Genomic DNA, 20,569 nt, shown 5'->3' with positions numbered 1-20,569 from the left:
ATGCTCACACAGAATTTCAAATTGTAACCTCAACTCAGGTTCCATCAAGTGCCCATTTACTTGGGCACTATTATGGTTTAGAAAAGGAACTAGGGTGCTATTATTGTTATTATTATTATTATTATTAAGTGTTGCAGAAAGCTGTCTTTTAAGAAGCTGTGGGACAGTGGCCTCTTTAGTATAATGCTATGGGCCCCGCAACATTCTGGTTATGCCCCTGCCTTTATTTTGAAGAATTATCATCTAAAGCAGGAGTTCTCAATCAATTTTTCCTCTGGGACCCATCACACAATAAAAATAAGGACAGGACCCCAGAAAGTTACTGCAGAAGGTCATAACATCACATGTGTAGTCCGCAGACAGCACATACATGTCAGTATTGAGGAGGCACAACATGATGGGAGGAGTCTAAACTAACAGACAATGCAACAGACTTTTCAGATTCCTTGAATCACGGAGTAATGGTGCCCATACACGGTCCGTTAAACGGATCCGTTTGGGTCTTAATTAGCATGCATCGTATCGGATTGCATGCCTAGTGCATGCCTAGTGCATGCAATGCGATCCGATACGATGTTTAGCTAGTACAAAAAGTATGTGCAGCACATACTTTTTGTACCGTACTATGTGATGCGTGGGAGCGCGCATCGCATAGTACAAAACGGACGGTCCAGGAACGGACTGTCTATGGGTACCTTAAGATTAGAAAAGTCATCAGCGTGATGGTCAGCAATATAGAGTCGCGACCCCATGCTGAGATGGTTGGGACCCACTTTAGGGTCAGGACCCACAGTTTGAGAACCGCTGATCTAAAGTATTAAAAGCACCTTAAGAAACAATGTAATAAATGTCTGACTATCTCCCAATATGTAGACAACAGGGCAAGGGCAGTACTTTAGGTCATATGTTCTGCTGCTGGAATGAACAAGGCTGTTTTGCTGGTTAAAAAAAAAAAAGAGTAGGGTTATGCTATTCTGTTGCTGCTCCCATAACATAATTTGGGGTAGGTCATTCATTGCCCCAGTTCTACATTTCTGAGCCTCTGGATGGTGAACTGACATACTGTAGCAGAGTGCCTATCAGTTGTGTGCTAATATCAGGCTGCTATACTCTCTGCAGTGTAAAGTGGATTGCAAACTTACCTTCAGGTTTGGATTCCACCACTAAAATATAAATAAATTACTGTTAAAAACAAACATAATACAATATGCAATTCACAAAACAAATATACGTTTCTGAGGCCTGCATAGCTGCTGATAATTCTCAAGGTAGGTAGATAATAAAATGGCTCTCACAGTCAGCACACCTTTTTTTACACTTACTGCATGTGCCATCTTAAATTGTAACCTCCAACCTTTGGTTACTTACAGAAGTCTGCACTTTATAACTACAGTATGTTCCTGGGTGAAATTAGCTTTCCAGGTGCTGGGAAATTCCGCCTAAATATGCCATTAGGCTGGTCTCAATTACAATGGGGCATATGTAATAGGTGAACGCAGATGTTTTTTTTTAAAGTGGCAATCATTTACAAGGAAAAACCATGTCTTGTAAATGATCAATTTGCCTGGCACCCCACATGCCCCAGTATATTTTTTATTTACCTGTGTAGAAGTTGCTTCTCAGTGTCTTTTGTAAATTGCTCTTGTGGAAAGATGGACATTGGCAATGGCAGCCTTACTGTAACTACTATAATTCCCAGTGTTGAGGGCAATGCCAATCCACCCTATGGATCCAACTGCACTATTCTACTGAACATGTGCCACTACTAATATTTATTTCCCAAGTCCATTAAGTAATAATATGATAAACTTACTTAGCATACATGTTTGTACTGTACCTGGGCAATTGTATTCATCTTCTCCACTGAGACAATCCACTTCACCATTGCACTTATAACTCAATGGAATGCATACACCTGACTTACAGTGAAAGCTTTTCTGACATTCTGGAATGAGAAATGATTGTGGGTGGTCAGTCATACAAGGTAATCTATATACAGATGGGGACAGCCCCATCGTTGCTGGTGTATTGCCAGCTGCTGTGATCTGGCGGCTGGTGCGCTAGCAATCATGTACACGCGAGCATCTCGCACAATGGCGCGTCCATTGCAAGGGAACGAGGTGCGAGCATCTCTGATGCATACCCGCCTTATTCCATGGCGCGGGTGATGATTACCATGCCACTTTAGGAGCATCTGGGGTGTGCTACCACTAGACAAGAGAATTCAAGGTTTAGTGCACCAAGGATAATGAGTCATAACATATAACTATTATTAGTTGACCTTTATAAAAAATGCAAAATATAAAAACACACATACATATTTGAATGGAGTAAACACAGTGAGTGGGTTGCTTCAATGCACTGTTTTCTTTTAATCAAATTTTAGCATCTCATTTTATGTCCTCATAATACCATTATATGATGTGATAAACTATGCTTTCCAGCAGAATCACCAGTTCATGTATTAGAATAATCAGGGAAAAAAAACAACTAATTTTATGGGGTGTATCAAACTTTCTAGTACAGTTACACCACCGATTTTCCGGCATCATTGGTTCCAGTGCCATGCCGGATTATCGATTTTGCCGGATTATCGAAGGATTTTTAGTTTTTACTAATTTTGCACCTTATGCTACAGCATAATATTAATGAATGAATAAACATAGAAGTGTATGCAAAACTGTTTATTACAGTGTACTACGAACATGCTGTATAAGGTATATTTTGAACAAACATTATCAGTAAGTGCAGTATGAATGAAAGTCTTGCTGGGACCTTGGACGCCATATCAGCCCCACTGCTGCCTGCTGTGTCACCTGCAGTGTCCTTGGAAGCTGAACCCAGTGGCACCTGTTTATGCTGTCTTTATGTGCGGTACTTGCTGGGACCTTGGACGCCATATCAGCCCCACTGCTGCCTGCTGTGTCACCTGCGGGATCCTTGAAGCTGTGCACAGTGGCACTTGCTCATGCTGTGTGTTCCGCCGATGTGCAGTACTTGCTTTGACCTCAGACACCATGATGCTTCCTGTGTCACCTGCAGTGTCAGTGGAAGCTGTAATCACTGACACTTGTGCCTATTGTGTGTTACGCCCATGCACAGAAAGTGTTCCGGATTAAAAGAGTTCATCAACCTCTTTTAATCTGGACAATATACAATTTTGCTTTGTCCGGATTAAAACAGGTCCCTAAACTTCTTTAATCCGGACAAATAAAAATTGGCCGAATTAAAAGAGGCTTCCGGACCAAAGGTTGCCGGAAAATCGGTGGTGTACCTGTATTTTGTATGTCTAGATAGACTAGTCATCTTCTGTCATGGATACAAATTGAGTCACTTAAAAATGAATAACAATTCTTGTTCTGGTCTGTTATATTTATTCCTCATGTTAGTAACTACAAATGTTGCGAATTCTATGGAGACTACACTAAATTCCATGTATATAAATGCCTCAATTCATATGAAACAAAAAAGAAAAAAACTCTTTTGTATGTGACACTGTAAAAGGTTAACACAGGAAGAAAGAGAGTGTTGATCGCACAGGAGGGTAATGTTAGAATAAGTTCATAGACCCCTTAAGTTTCTATCTGGAACAGTTATCATGATAATAAGGGTGTGCTACCACTGGACATGGGTTGAGAGCAAACAGAGGATTTTTCAGGGATAGAAAAACACGTTGTGAGGATTTAATTATCCTTTTTATATATATGTCACTATATGTTTGTATGTATGTGTATTGTGTCTGTTTTTATCTCGCCTAATTTTATGAAGAATTAAATAAAAGCTATATTTTATGTATCTTTAATTTGGTGCACCACAAAAAGACATACTTTTGTTTTTCTATCCCTGAAAAATCCTCTGTTTGACACTGTAAAAGGCCCATACACATTGGGCGACTTTTAGCTGAAAGTCGCTGAAAACAGCAGGTTTGAGCAGCTTTCAGCTCAAAGCCACCCAGTGTGTATGGCTCGGCGGTGAGCGCTGCTGCACGCTCCTGCAACTTTGCCGGGAAAGCCATCGTCGGCCTCTGTCGGCACCGGGCAGGGGGAAAGCCGCTCAGTGTATATGCACTGAGCGGCCTTCCCCTCAGCGATGAACGCGATCATCGTTGTCCATACACGCTGGGCATAGTCTGCCAGTTTATGGAACATATTGTGAATTTTGGCTTAATCCATGTAGCATTATGTTAATTTTGGCACAATCCGTGTGGCACTATGTGAATTTTGTCTTAATCCATAATCCGTGTGGCATTATCTGAATTTTGGCTCAATCCGTGTGGCATCATGTGTAAGGGAGGGGCAATCATAATGGGGTCTACTATTTTGTTGCATAATGTATAGAAGTGGTGTATGGTGTGGTACACTACACTCAAGGACACACCCTCTTTTGAGTGGCCACACACCCTTTTCCAGAGCATGTACAACTACATCCTTCACTTTTGATGCCAAGGTGGGCCTGTGTACTTTAAATGCCAGGGCCTATTTGTAATCCTATTCTCTCTCTCTTCCTTTCCTTTCCACTCGCACCACTAACATCACCGCACTCCCCCTCCCCTATCATGGAGGGCCCCCCCTGTCATTTTCTCCTGGATCTGCCCCTGTGTGTAGCCAATGCACTCAGACTATAAAATATAAGTCTGAGCTGCAGTGACAAATTCACTTATATGCTGTGCACATAGCTTGATATGAATGCAGTCACTAATGTAGTTAGGTTGTTAAAAGAGCAATAGTGTGACAAACATTGCACATAGAAAATCTGTGCAATAATCAGTGGCTGATACGTAGCTTTACATAGGATAGCAAAATGAATGATGAGTGCAGAATGTGTAAAACCACATGCAGTGTTCAGCCCGTGTGTTTGTAAGGAGGCGATGAACTGGGCTGTATAATGCGGGTCTGGCAGCAAAGAAGGGTGGTTAATAACCAAGACAGATCAATTGGATAAAAGATGATTTTAACATAAACCTATCCACACATTAATTGTAGATCAGTGATTCTAGTATTCTGCTCTAAAAAGCAATTTCTCAGTAGACGCTATACATATCAAATCATTGTACTCCACACTAGAGATGTGCAGGTCCGGATTTACCCGGATCTCAAAACAGGATCTTATTGGCTATAGGCTATCACATGTTTTTGCTCCAAAACATGTGACCGCTGGATAGCCAATAAGATCCCTTTTTGAGATCTGGTTAAACCCGGGTAAATCCGAACCTGCATATCTCTACTTCTCACACGGAGGCAGTGCATGTAAAACAACTGCACACAGCCAAACAGCTGGCGCACACTTCGTATGGCTGTGTGCGGTTGTTTCACATGCACTACCTCCGTGTGAGGAGTATTATGATTTGATATGTTTATCACCTCATATACTGGTATTATGAGGAAATAAAATAAGATACTAAAATTTTATTAAAAGAAGACTTTCATTGCATTGAAACACGCACATCAGAATTTTAACTACCCCCTCACTGTGTTTGTTCCATTCACTTATGTATGTGTGTTTTTATATTTTGCATTTTTAACAAAAATTAACTAATAAAAGTTATATTTTATGTCTAATTCTCCTTGCTGCACCACACCATGATAAACCTTTCTCTTTTTTGCTAAATATTGTGACATTCTGGAATGGCAGGACACCGTTAATAACATAGTAAATAGGTTTGTTAAACAGCTGTAAAACTACAGTAGCTAAAAGGAAAGTAGAGAGAAAACTATTGTGGGACTGCAAGTAATAGTTTAATTATTGTTTTGTCACTGTACATAATTCATAGTTTGCTAAAGTTCAGTCACGTCTAAATGTAAAACTAGTCTTAATACAATTAAATTAACGTAAAATATAAATTAATGATATAATCAACTCATCAACTCAGGGGTGGCTGGTCTGAGCAAACATTGATGGTCTACTACTGATGGTTATATTGTTTTTCATTACACTATTTATGGCTACTCCCAAAGGTGTTGTAGGTGGTAGCAGTGGTGGTGGGGTTTGGGGGAATGGTAGACTTTTGTCCGATGGCCGAGGTCTGCACATTTGCAGCACTGAGCAAATGGTTGTTTTCAGGCTTTGGCCACATTCCCATATGTTCTGAGCCCAGGAATCCCATACAAAGATGCAGAGAATAACAGGCTTTTTTCTGCATTCTGCCCTGTGAGGCATCCAATTGGATATCTCCCAGCACCCCTAAGGCCACTGCTTCTCATTGTGCATGCACAGAGTGCTAAAATCTGAATGCCCCGACATCAAAAAGGGCAGATCTTATTGGAAGCGCTGTATTTTGTGTTACTAAACACATAATTCTGTAAATTTTGGATTTGCATATTTGTGTTAAGTGGTGGGATCTACCACATTGTGAAAGCAATGCGAAGTACATCCCACCATAAATATGATTGTATAGTTTCTTCAGAAAACTTTCACTTTACCTTTACAGCATAATTCATCACTAAGATCGCCACAATCATTGTCCCCATTACAGGTGTCATCCAAAGCAATACATTTTCCATTCACGCAAGTGAACTGGCTCTCTTCGCATTCTGAAATAAAAATGTCTGTATTAAAATATTATACAGTCAGTGCTTAATACAATAATTTCTTATTGTGTGCTCTTATAATTATTACAACAGAGAAGTGTCATATGTCTTGTACAGCTTTATGGCTAAACAAATGAAGATCCGCAACCATTTTCTTAAGACCAATATACAATGTTGATTAATGGCTCAAAAGTGACTAGACAGTCAATAGGTCGACACCAGATGGCCAACTGTCAATAGGTTGACAGGGTCAAAAGGTTCACAGTTAAAAGGTCAACCTGTATTTTAATTCGACAAAGCTGACATGGTTAAAATTTTCAACATGAAACTGGTGGACACAAAAATAGCTGACATGTTTTTATTATTTTTATCCTAACCCTCCTCCAAGTGCCTAGCCCTAAATGCCCCATTCTGCAGCCAAACCCTAACCCTCTGCCAAGTGCCTAGCCCTAACTGCCCCATTCTGCAGCCAAACCCTAACCCTCTGCCAAGTGCCTAGCCCTAAATGAGATATGATGGGTGCTTCATTGTGGAAGCACCCATGCAATTTATTCTGTGTTTTTTTTGCACACCCCCAGTATCCACGCCACCCCGAAGCGTGGCGAGCGGTGGCGGAACACGTCCTCCCAATCTTTTCATACCCCCACTATCCACGTCGGTGTGGAGTTGAGCTTATATAGTGTGGTGAGTGCAGCGAGCCACCGAGCCCAAAGTGTGGCGAGCTTTAAATGTATTCCTATACTTTACATGTATTCCGCGTCCCCTCGCTGCGCTCACCACGCTTCGGGCACGGTGGCTCGCTGCGCTCGCCACACTATATAAAATCAACTCCACACCAGCGTGGATAGTGGGGGTATAAAAAGGTCAGGAGGACGCGTTCCGCCAACCCTCGCGGGGCTCGCTGCGCTCACCACGCTTTGGGGTGGCATGGATACTGGGGGTGTTTTAGTAACACATTCACACCAGCCATACAATACATCTGACACCGTAATGCAGACACATGTTAACGTTAAACTGTAAATTTACTTAATAATGATTAATAAGAATGATTACAAATAATAACATGAACAATAAGAATAATAAAAGAGTAAAGAATAAAAGAAAAGCAATCACTGTTAAGGCACAGAAGTAGCCTTTGGCAGTAGGGTCAGCGCATGCAGAATTCTTTGGAAAGGATTGTCAGCTCCCAAACTTTTCCTCCACATAAACTCCTGTAGATAGGACTCCTAGTGATGTCTTGTGGTGCCTCTATGCCTTTTCTTCCGCCATTTACAGGCCCCCCACAGGTGCTCGATATTTTGGGTGTGTACCCGTGAGCCAGGGTCCACAAAATTGAACCTGTGGTTCACCCTGCAATGTTCATAGCCTGCCTGCTGCAGTTCCTGGGTATAATACACCCTCCAGCAGTCACTATATATAACGGACCCGGGAGCGACATTAGCGTTGATGGCAGCCATGAGGGTCGTGGGGTCTCGCCTTTCCACAGCGGTCAAGAAGCAGGCCCCTGTCTCCCTGCATATACCACCAGACACCCATTGCTGGGGCAGCATCCTCCCAACATTGGTTTTGCGCCTCACAAAGGGGCTCTCATCGACCTCCACCACCATGCCAGGGCCTCCAATTTGGGTCTGCGGCTGGGACAAGAAATCCTTGGTGCAGTCCTCCCTCATGAGAGCGTTATACTACACCATTGTCTTTATAGACATGTGCAGCTCCCTGTCGCAGTACTGCACACTGGTAAGCTCCTGTGCCCAAGAGTAGACAAACCAGACCAGGGTAATCGGCACCTGGGAAACCAGTGGTCCGCTCAAACGCTGACCTTCTTTCGGCAACACTTAATGTGGCAGTGCCACCTCGCTTCCTTAAGAGACCGCTTCATCGAAGGGCCGTTTACGCTAGTCTGCGTAACAGGCAGCAATTATTTTTGCTGAAAAAACAGCACAGCCTCCTTCTCTGATGTAGGCAGGGTGAACATGGACATTTGCTCACCTGCCATGCCTACGCCTTGCACACCGGTCACTGTAACACTGCCAGAACTGTGAGAAGCATCCATCACTGTCCGCTAATCACCTCAGAGTGAGTGCCCGGGAGAACTTACGCAAGTTCTGACTGACTATTCTTTTTCAGTAGCTTAAGCTTATTCAGAAAGCATAGTTACGGTAACTGACTAGCATATAAACTAGTGGCATCGCATCGCATTGATCGCATGGCACTAAAATGGGACATGCTATGCGATTTTCTTCCGCAAGTGTATGTATGTTAATTGGGCGCTCGGCTACTACATAAGTACCCCTCCCCCTTCCTCAGCCAAACCCTAACCCTCTGCCAAGTGCCTAGCTCTAACCACCCTCTTCCGCACTCAAACCTTAACCCTCTGCCAAGTGCCTAGCCCTAACCACCCCCTTCCTCAGCCAAACCCTAACCCTCTGCCAAGTGCCTAGCCCTAACCACCCCCTTCCTCAGCCAAACCCTCTGCCAAGTGCCTAGCCCTAACCATCGCTTTCCCCAGCCAAATCCTAACTGGCGGCCAAGTGCCAAACCCTAGCCGTCCCCTATCCAGCCCTAGTCCTATCCATCCCCTCCTTCAACCTAAAGACCCATACACAATCTGTGATTTTGAGCTCAAAGTAACACAGTTTTCCTGTTTTGAGCTACTTTAAGGTAAGGTGCATACACAGTGGGCAAAAATGCCCAGTGTGCATGCACCTTAACTCTAGTCCAAGTGCCTAACCCTAACATTAACATTAATAATCATGTGCTAAACATGTGCTTTTTTGTTGTCAATTTGCATGTTGACCATTTGACCCTGTATACTTGGTCAACCCTTTAACTGTTTACTTTTTAAACCTGCTGATTGATTGAATGTTGACAGTCTGGTGTTGACCTATTGACTGTCTATCTATTTATTATGATGGGGAACAGTCAATCTGTTGCCAGGAATTTAAGAGTCCATTTCGATTGTTACAGTTATAACTTCTCTTGGAGGCCTTATGGTTTGCTGCCAATGCGTTTGTATTGGACAACTATGCCATAAACATATGTGACAAGGACATTTTTTGCACAGCTATTTAAATATATTCCATTCCAATCTAGGAGATCTAAGCGAAGAACAGGGGGAATGGTTCCATGAGGATATTCAGATAATGGAAGAAAAATATAAAGGAAGGTGGGATTGTCACATGATGGCTGATTACTGTCGGAGCATGCAGAGGGACTGCCAGCAACAAAAATATAAAAAAAAACTGTTCTCATAGCTTCCTGACACTTATGTATGTAATTATTCTGTGATGGATCAGAATAAAAATCTAATACATTTTTAACATTATTTCATAAAATTTTTCAGAAATATTAAAGACCTACAGTAAGCATATGTCAAAAACTAGAGCCAATTAATTGAAAAACAAGCATGGCCTATTCAGGAACACAAAATTAATCTGTCAACTTAAATCCCTGACAACATTGACTGCTCCCCAGTGTTATCTATTTTCCATTCATACACCAGACAATGTATTGCTTAAAAATGTTTGCAGAATTAATGTTAAGCTGTCCATTTCTTTAGTAAGCAAAATAAACAGCCATTGTAGCTGAAATTTGCTAAAGGTCCATACACGCTGGGCGATTCCCCCCCCCCACCTGGCACAGTCCGCCGGGGGTGGATGGCTTTATATAGCACAGCGTTATGGAAAGCTGTCCACAAAGCCGCACATCTGCTGGTAATACAAGCAGATGAACGGCTTTCTAGGCAATGATGCGGGAGCACGCATCACCGCTCAAAACACCAAGTTTGAGTGGCTTTCAGCTCAAAATCGCCCAGTGTGTATGGGCTTTTAGAAGCATCTTGCTGAGTTTAGAAAGCATAAAAGGCTCTTTGTAAAAGACACATAAAAGCACTTGGCCGACCTCACATTCATTCATGGTACAGTACACAAATGCCACTGCATACACCTGGCCTGCAACAAAACTAAATCTGCCCAATGGTTTTAAAGTCCATGGCTTGAATCATTTTTTTCCTTTGCCGATACTGGTAGAAATAAAAGGGATGTTTTGGGGGAATTCAATCCCAGATGAAGGATGCAAATTGTGTTTCATGTACCCTTCACCCGCTTGGCCGAATCCTGAATTCCCACAAAAGTGCTTGCTACCCTATGGAGCTGTGAACATCTGTACACATTGTGAACATTTTGAATGCAGCTGCGAGGCTGATCTTCCTGGCTAGACATTCATCGTCTGCTGATCCGCTCTGCCAGTCCCTCCATTGGTTGCCTGTTTATTACCGCATTCAAAATAAAATACTTCTACTTACATACAAAGCCATCACTCTGACTGCACCGAATATATCTCTTTGCTTATCTCAAAATATATCCCCACCCAACCTCTCCGCTCTTCACATGATCTGTGTCTCTCATCCACACTCATTACTCAATCCCACTTACACTTGCAGGATTTTTGTCGGACAGCACCCACCCCATGGAATATTCTAAAAAATACACACATACAGTATATGATTCTAAAATAGGGCTAGATTAATGCAAGATAGCACTTGGGGGAAAGGGAGTCTCCAGAACTGAATTAGTTAATTGCGAGAAAATATTTTTCTTAGGCAGTAATGATGGTACATTTAGCACTATTTGCGTGCTCGCTTACATGCTAAAGAACTTGCTGTCTATTCTTGCACCGGATTATTAACCCCGCATTGTGCGGATTCTACTACCGCTTGCTGAACTTTTGTTACAAAGAAAAATATTTTCTTGCAAATAAATAATTCAGTTCTGGAGACTCACTTTACCCCAAGTGCTATCTTGCATTAATCTAGCCCTATTTTAGAATCATATATGTGTGTATTTTTTATTGTGCATTCTATTGTATGAAATGTTATTTTATAATTTTTCTATAAAAGTGTTACAACTTCAACAGTGTGTCTGGGATCATTCCTAATCAGCAGACTAACATTGAACAATAGATCTACAGCAGCGCAGAGCATCAAAAATCTTTTCCTTGCTTTTTGGTTCTTGCTGTGTGAGCTCAGGTGAACTCACTTGATGCCTGCAGCAGCTGTTCTGAATCTAAGGGCCTTATTCTAGTTCGCTCTTTCTGACAAAATCCTTCTTAGATGGACAAAACCATGTGCACTGCAGGGGGCAGATGTAAAATATGCAGGGAGAATTAGATTTGGGCGAGTTATTTTGTTTCTGTGCAGGGTAAATACTGGCTGCTTTATTTTTACACTGCAATATAGATCTTACTTTGAAGTAAAAGCCCACCCAAATCTAATTCTCTCTGCACATGTTACATCTGCCCCACCTGCAGTGCTCATGGATTTGTCCATCTAAGAAGGATTTTGTCAGAAAGAGTGAACTAGAATAACCCCGTAAATTCAAATTAATATAGATATTATAAAATTATTTTTGCTTGATTTTTAAACAACAAGCGCCAGGATTTTGTGGTTTGGTAGAGGCTTGCTACCTCCTCCAAACTACATTTTTTCTCATCTTATTAAAAGGTCAGTTATAATCATCTGTGGGGGATACTGGAATATACTACGTTGGATGAACATTCCCTCTCTAGAAAATTTAAACTGGTCCATAAAGGTTATTTAGAATTAGAAATAGCGCCGGATGAAGTTCTCCATTATCTCAAATAGTTCTGTATAGGGATTTGGTAAACCCAGGAGGACCTCATTAGTCTGCAGTTAAAGGGGCGCATTTCCCCTCCTACCTCCTTTTTTCTCAATACCAGGATGGGGATGGGTCATTGGGTATACCCTATTGAGGTCAACATACATTGGGTCAACACCAATGACCTGTAAACACCTGTAAAAGGTCGACATTGGTTATGTCGACAGGGACTATAGGCCGACGGGGACTTTAGGTTGACATGAAAAAGGTCAACATGAAAAAGGTCGTCAACACGGACACCATCTAATTGTTCAGTGTCCCCTCGCATGGCTTGCTTCGGTCGCCATGCTTTGAGTGCGTCGCGGTGCCTCGCTAAGCTTGGCATACTATTTTATTCTTCCTCAATGTCCTAGTGGATTGTAGGTTATGAAAAAACACCTTTGCCATTTAAAAAAAAAAAAAAAACATGCCAATCTTTTTCATGTTGACCTAAAGTCTGTCAATTTTTTTTTTAGTCCCTGTTGACCTAAGCCATGTCGACCTTTTATAGGTGTCGACCTAACTGTGTCAATTCAATGTATTTCGACCTAATATAGATTGACCCAACAACCGTATCCCACTAGGACAGTTGGGAAGGTATAATAAGCTATTTCTGAGCATTGCTCTAATAACAATATTATTAATAAAATGAGTGACAATTAAAGTTTTATCTGGTAATTTACATACATAAAATTTACAATTACAAACCTTTTTTTTCATCATAACATGAGACATGAGCCCGCTTCTTTACATTTATTTTCTGTTTGCTTTTCTTTAATGTACATTCAGCCAATGAGCTCTCAGAACCTCGGCATGTCACCTTAAGACAGTCGGGTGTTGTATCATTCTGGATAGTATTTCTCAATTTGTCATTATAGGCTCCTCTAAAAAAGCATAGAAAAGGGAAGCATTACAATGATATTTACTTTACTACTGATGTCATACATAGGCCCTTATTCTGAATCGTGCGGTACGGGCCGCGTGCGGCCGTACCGCCGATGTTTTCAGTCTGCACATGCGCAGAGGTCAATCTGCGCATGTGCAGCCGAATTCGCCGCAGACGTATTTCGTCCGCCGCAAAGGGGGCGTATAGGGGCGTGAGGGGCTTCATACCCTCATTTCCCTATGCATACGCCCCGCGTTTCATGGGCGTTCCCATGCAAACGCGGGGCGTATGCATGGTAATGAGGGTATGACGCCAGTGATGGGGGCGGAAAGCTGACGTCGCCGGATGTCAGTTCTCCGGCCCCATACAAGCTATCACACGGACGATTGTCCGTGTGGTCTCAGCTTGCGGGAGCTGCTGGGGCGTGCGGCCCTGCCTTCGATGGTCGACGACCATCGAATGCAGGGGGCAGCTCCCACCATGGTGGAGGCGTACGCCCCACCATTTTCATGCGGATCGCCAGCCGTCCGTGTACGGACGGCCGTGGCGATCCGTAGTGTGGGCGGGGATTGGTTTGTGCGGCCGGAGCACCGTGTGCGGCTCCGGCCGCACGATTCAGAATAAGGGCCATAGTTACATAGTAGTCGAGGCTGAAAAAAGATGTACTGTGTGTACATCCATCAAGTTCAAGCTTTTACAGGAGGCTAGCTATGGTCTAGGGCCCTTATTCTGATTCTGATTCATACACTTCCCTGCTTGTTCGCGCAGGGGAGCGGTGTTTTGCAACTGCACAAGCGCAGTCAGTTATGCGCATGTGCTGCCGCTGTGTGCGAGCGGCCACGGCAAATATATTACTTGCTGGTGCTCGCACACATCAGTGCGGGCAGGGGGTGTGGGTTTGCGGGCCAGGGGATTCACCCATGGGAATGCCCAGCGGTAAATGAGCGTTGAAATCGCTGGGCATACTTATAGTAATTCCCAGATGACGCGGGTACAGGAGGCGAGCATCTGATGTCAGAAAAGAGGTGTCTTTCATTTGTGAGTGCTAGAAAAATCCTTAGATGGTGATAGCACCGCGCGAGGGGGGCGGTTGTCAGCTGTGCGTGCGGAAGGCGGCGACTAGTGGACTCGCAAGCCTGCGAAATTCGCACATTTGCGATTCAACCAGAATAAGGGCCTAGATGTGATATCCCTATTTGAATTATTGAATTAATTATTATACAGTTGGGAGTCCCTCCTGCCTGGTGAGCAGAACAGTGTTGAATAGATGCATCCGCACAGCATCTATTCCCAGAGAAAGAGGGGCTTGTGGCATGGCCACGCCCCAACAGCAGTAGAAACTGGGGGTGACACGACCTCGGGAATTCGAAAGTTGGAAGGTATGTACTGTCAAGTTAGAGGTTGTGCTTGTAAAATGACATTCAGGAGCTGATTACCTGCTGCATTATCACCTTTCAACTTATCACTTCTCCACGCTTAATACATCTGCCCCTGTATATAACAAAACCTGTTATGAGGCCAGCGAGGCCGGACTCCCAGGATGGAGATTCCGGCAGGTCTGGATATTGTGGCCTTTGGCAGCAGGTGGGGTGTGCACGCTGGATGGGCAGAGGAATGGGGTTCGTTGCCGGTGCATTGGCATTCAAGTGGAAGTGTTTGGACCTATTGACGATACCCAGTTTCCGGGTACGTTCTGACGCACAACGCAACAGAGGAGGGAGGTGGCTGACATCACCAGAGTGATTCCTTGTGCTGCGGTGTTCTGCCTGCTTGGTGTTCCATAGTGGAGTTGGCTGCTGGTCTCCTATGTCTTGGTCTGTTGGACTCCTGGTGTTCCTGAAGATATTGTCCTGCATATTCTGCCACAGCCTGTCGGCCCCAAGCTGTCTGGTTACTTCTGCAGTTCTAGGCTCTAGACTGTGTATAGCTACTTGGTGTAAATTGTATTACACATCCAGAGTATAGTATTTACCATCTCTGAGCATTATTGCACTCTGGTTCAGTGTAGTCTCTGCTATATATATATATATATATATATTACACCAGTGCATTGCTGTTCTCCTGATCCAGTGTGGATTTTATTATATCTCATCTCTATGCATTGTTGCATCCCGATCAGTGTGGTTATTATTGTATATCATCTCTGTGCATTGTTGCACCCCTGATCAGTGTGGTTACTATTATATATCATCCCTTTGCACTGTTGCATCTCTAGTATTCTAGGGACTTTGTGTGGCTTAAATAAGACCTTGTGCATTGTTGCACCCGTGGACCCGTATTTATCCATGTATAGAGGGTGGTGTGTGGTAAGTCTCTCCAGACCCTCCTTTTGCGGTGCCAGCCTCCTGCAGCAGACTTGTTCCTCATCACGTCCTGGCAGCACCAGAGTGGGGGCAGACCTAATTTGCCTCCACAAACGTGGCTATAATAGGTGAAGCCTTAGTTTTCAGGAGGCAGAAAGGAATGCTGGGCATCCAAAACTGGGTCTCCATACCACCACTCCGAATAATAAGATACAGTACAGTTGCAAAACAAAAAGCTGATATTGGAACTTACTTGGGAAATCCAAGTTGCCTGCAGGCTACATTAGCTTCTGTGATTGTCCATGTTTCTAAACACACAAAGGATTCCTGTTGCTGATTGGGTAATTTTATTTTCACAAGACCACTTTTTCTATTAATTCCGCCAGTTTTATTTTTTAAAGATAATTCAAATTGACCTAAATTGTGGACAAAATATAAATTGTGAATAAAGTAGAAGTACATAGATACATAATACAGTATAAGGCAATAAGGGAAACATTGATTACATTTTTCATGTGTTTCTTATAAGCATGTAAGATCAGCCTGTCTTTGGAAAACTTGATTTTCAGTAGTGATAGACAGTTATATAAATAGGTTAGCAAAATATTCTCAATACAAAAAAATTGATTTACTGCTGTATTATGTAAGCCTAACGGTTTAATCCAGAGACATTTTTTCAGCCAGCACTCGGAGCCATCTACTCTGTGTGTGTGCAACTGGATTGTATACTGCGCGCAGATGCACGGCCGTACCCACCGCTGGTGCTGTGGCCTCAGTCTCCGGCTCCTGTAATTTTAATGCGCATGTGCGGGTCATCTATTCCGTGCTCTGCGAACGTCCTGCCCTGCCTTCTCACAGTGCTCTGTGTTCTTTTGTGTAAATGACAAGTCAAGGCAGGAAGCAGCTGCCAGGAGCCAGGCCAGCAGGATGGTGAATGAGAGAAGTCTGCACCTGAAAGCAGGATCTGGAGCCGCAAAATGGTAGGTGAAGCTCATACAGAAGAGGGTTGTGTGGGTTTGGGATTAGGTGGTGGGATGGGGGGCCCCATAAATATCAGTGTACAGGGCCCCAAGATTTCTGTTTCCGGCCCTACGGCACACCACTGTACTCTCTGCATCATTGGGTTGCAGCACATGTTTAATAAAACTTTAAGAATATGATAAGCTGTTGTTATCACCACCTCGCCCAGTGCACACTTTTTGTTTTGCTAAAGAGCTTTGCTATTTATATTGAATATACATTACCAATTAATCCTTCTTACATTCCTGGCTAGCAGTCTCCTTATTTACCGCTGCCACCATCTACTGCCTGATTCATCTATTCCTCTAATTCCCCATATCTTGTTATCTCAGTGGGGGCATTGAGGGGGAGGGGGCAGGAACTAATTTCACACCCTCCAACTGTACTATTTTAAACTGTTTATTTATGACCCTGTACTGGCTAATACCAATGTACCATTTTGTATCGGTTTTCAAGAGGTACAACAGCACCAACCTTCTCTACTTCATCCCACTTCCCCAGCGCTGCCATGACACTATTATACTGACAGCAGCTGCCCCATATTTTCCACCGGTTGCACTAATCATGACCCCAACATGTGACCGCTTCACACCACCGGCTTCTGGCGTCCCATACCACCTGCATTTTTCAGACATGTATCTGTCTTTAGCTACAATCACTTATGCAAAGAAATGGGGCCGCAGGGTTGCTACTACCGCATCCAATCTGTGGACCAAGCTCATTTTTGCCTATGTGACTGCAGTTGCTGAGGGCTTCGCAATGCCACCGGTGGGCGTCTCTTTTCTTTTTTTTGGCAGCATCTTCACTTGCAATGATAAGCAAGTCCATAGGCTGAAAAAACACAGCTGCGTAGGTATGTGTGTGCAAACATAAATTGGGAATGGGAGTGACTGTATGCAAAGGGGTGATAATACTTATTATTAGATGCATTTGAGTTACATTGAACATTGGGGGTTATTTTTACATTTTGCGTTGACACAGACGCATTTCTGAGCATGTGCAGATGCAGGGTGCGTGCAGCCACGGCGAACAGAGTGTTCGCCGGGAGCACACGCCTAAGACTGCAGGCGTGGTGTTGTGGCTGCATGCACCCTTCATCTGCGTTGACGCAAAACATCGGTCCCCCATACGTTCTGCATTCAGGAATCTGAATAACCCCCAATGTTCAGTGTAACCCAAATATATCACTGTCAACTCCCAACTGTCCTCCACTGCGGAACACTGCCGGCCACGGGTGGGATGTGGGAATGTCCCAAAAAAAATGGGATGTTCCTGCAAAAAGCGGCACAGTTGGGAGGTAATGCTTCTTGTCTGAAATAGGCAAAGGGCAAAGAGACCCTTTTACACCAGAATAATCAATGTTGCTCTTACCTGTACATGGTGAAGAATCTGAGGTAAATCTGACACTCTGGCTACTGCATTCAGCACTCTTTAGCTGACAGTATGTCTGATATTTTTTTCCAGTGTCTGAGCAAGGATCGAAGGTCTTATTCTTAGGACATTGGTAAGGCAGCTTACAAATACATTTTCCATTATAACATCTCTGCCAGGGATTACAGAAGACTTTGTAGCATGAATCTGAAGTGTGCATTTCACTCCAGCATGTGTTCTGCGAAACTGCGCTCTGTAATAGATAATGCGGCATGTCAAAAATATATACCGGTATCTAAAATGTGAGGCAATTGTATGTATGTATGTATGTATTAATATAATACAGGAATCACAGGGCATTCCTGCCATCCCTTATGCCCTTATTATAGGGCACGGTACAAATAAAACAGGCAGGGCCCCACCACACACTCAGGGGTCAATTTACACTGTTTGCAGAGGTCTGAATTCCGCCCCTCTGTCTATGGTGGCTTACTGCACATGCCCATAGTCTGTAATACACATCTGCAGGCCACAGCCACAAGGGCCTTCGGGAAAAGTTTATTTTGCCAAGGCGCTTGCAGCCTGACTGACGGGCAGGGCCCGCTCCAGGGTGGACACCCAGTGTTTCATGGGCATGTTCATAAAAACGGTGGGTGCTCCCATAGAAATGCTGGGTGGGCGAACACAAGCATTCCCCTGCCTTCTCGTTGGCACATGCCCTGATTTCACAGAAATACATACAGCCGTCAACTGATTCCTAGGTCATGTAGCATCTGTGAGCACCGGCCAGAGGAGGATAAATCCTTCCATGGTAAGTAACCATGGACGGATTTCTCTTGCATGCAGGCGCTAGCGCACAGATGTGTACCACATCCGTTTGCAGCACTGCACATAGGCTCTTAAAGCGGGGGGGGGGGGGGGTGTTAACCTGCATTTAGCGGAGCAGTTTTAACCTGCTCGCTGGGCTCCAAACACATGCAGACCAGCGAGAAGATCGGAATCGGGCCCTTAATCCCAAACTGGTTGTGGTTGATAGATCTACAGGGTCCAGAAAGACAGTTAATAGGTCGACTCTCAATGGACAACGTGCAATAGGTTGATAGGGCCAAAATGTTACCGGATTAAAAGGTCAAAAGTATGACCTGAAGAAGGTAGACACATTCAAAGTAGACATGAGCTTTTCAAATTTTTTGGACTTTTTATACTTTACCATCCACATGGACTACAATTGGCAGTAAAGGCCCAAAGCATGGTGGGCAAAGCGAGCCATGCGAGGGGGCATTTTAAACTATTGGGGGTTCTTGTCGACATTAACACAAAAAAGTGAAAAACTCATGGATGTTTTTATGACCTTTTGACCATGTTGCCCTTTCTAATATAAACCTTTTCTGTGTCTACCTTTTGACCCTGTCAAGCTTTTGGTATCGACCTCTTGACCCTACCTCCCAACTTTGTTGACAGGGGAAGAGGGACTCCTGTGTGCACCAAAATTAGGGGGCATGGCCTAGCCATGAGGGGGCATGGCCTGTAGATCACATCACTCTGTGAGTCCACACCCCGTTTTCGCCACTGAGGCACCTGACCAGCGGCTATGTAAGCTGCCGGTCAGCCCTAAGCCTCTCTTGTACAGGAATAGATGGTGTGTTCAAGCGCACACCTTCTATTCACCAGGTGACATGGGGGGACTCCCAACTGCCCCCCTCCCCCCCCCCGCCGCGGGACAATGCTGGCCTTTTGAGGGACGCAGGAACGTCCCTGAAAACCAGGACGTTCCCACTGAAAATGGGATAGTTGGGAGGTATGTATTGACTGACTACCTAGTCACTATCGATCTAATAATTCACACCCATCCCAAACACCAGGCCTTCCCAACCTGTGGCTCTCCAGCTGATATGAAACTGCAAGTCCGAACATGCTTTAGCAGCTAATTAGTCGGAGGGTATGAGGGAACTTGTAGTTTCACAACAGCTGGAGAGCCACAGTTGGGCTAGGAAGGGAGGGGAAGTCTGGAACTGCTTATTGACTATAATTTACATTGGATAGAATTGTAAAGGTAGAATAGCAAGAAAATGCATAATAAAGTTCAGATATACATACACTAAAACTATGTTATATAGAACCAGTGTTTTTTTTAAATTATAAATATTTATATTATGTTGGCTCAAATTGAGGCACAAATGGTGCAATGGGCTCCAGAATGAAGAAATAATATAAGCAAGTAATGGGCATACACACATTGCTAATGATTTTGTCAGTTTCAATGGGTCAGAACATCAAAATCAGAATATCGGCCAGTGTGTAGACACATTGTCGCTGACCATACACGTTCCTGCATGGCGTCAGCGACATTGATGGAGGACATTGCTAGTGAGAGCCATGGCTACAGAATGCTTGTCGCGGCCAGCATTGGCAAGAGTGTATGCATTTGCCAATGCTGGAACCCTGCCTGGTACTATGGTGCTAGATGTCACTGGGTACACACGTCATCCAGTGTGTACCCAACTCATGCCTTGGAGAGTGATGAAGTGGAGAGAGACCAACCAATTGCTCCTAACTAGTAACATGGCAGTTAGGAGCTGATTGGCAATTTGTGTTATGGCCTGTATTGCAGGTCTTTCCTCCTTTCTGATAGGTTTCCTAACCTTTATCAGGCTGCATGCAGCTGTAATGTTTAACTTTGTGTTGAGCTTGTAAACCCGCATTACCCATCCTGATCTTTGGCCTGTCTGCTGACATTGTTTTTGTCCTGCCCCTTTTTAGTCTCTTTATTGTGACAGCAGCTACATGTTATAAAAGAACGGTTATCCC

General features: G+C 43.7%; 1 protein-coding gene across 2 annotated transcripts in view; it reads right to left on the bottom strand.

Annotated features, from left to right (window-relative positions):
• Positions 1–20,569, bottom strand: part of CFI (complement factor I) — an 89,673-nt gene that overhangs the window by 41,841 nt on the left and 27,263 nt on the right. For both annotated transcript variants that reach the window (XM_083178173.1, XM_083178182.1), the window contains exons 2-7: positions 17,762–18,014; positions 15,624–15,786; positions 12,890–13,065; positions 6,420–6,530; positions 1,838–1,945; positions 1,143–1,163 (exon numbers count right to left, since the gene is read on the bottom strand). In XM_083178173.1, the coding sequence (XP_083034299.1) occupies positions 1,143–1,163; positions 1,838–1,945; positions 6,420–6,530; positions 12,890–13,065; positions 15,624–15,786; positions 17,762–18,014 (832 nt within the window). The remainder of the gene's footprint in view (positions 1–1,142; positions 1,164–1,837; positions 1,946–6,419; positions 6,531–12,889; positions 13,066–15,623; positions 15,787–17,761; positions 18,015–20,569) is intronic.

Source organism: Crinia signifera, chromosome 1, assembly GCF_055691185.1.
Source record: "Crinia signifera chromosome 1, ASM5569118v1, whole genome shotgun sequence".
NCBI lineage: Eukaryota > Metazoa > Chordata > Amphibia > Anura > Myobatrachidae > Crinia > Crinia signifera.
This window is presented reverse-complemented; position numbering and strand designations above follow the sequence as displayed.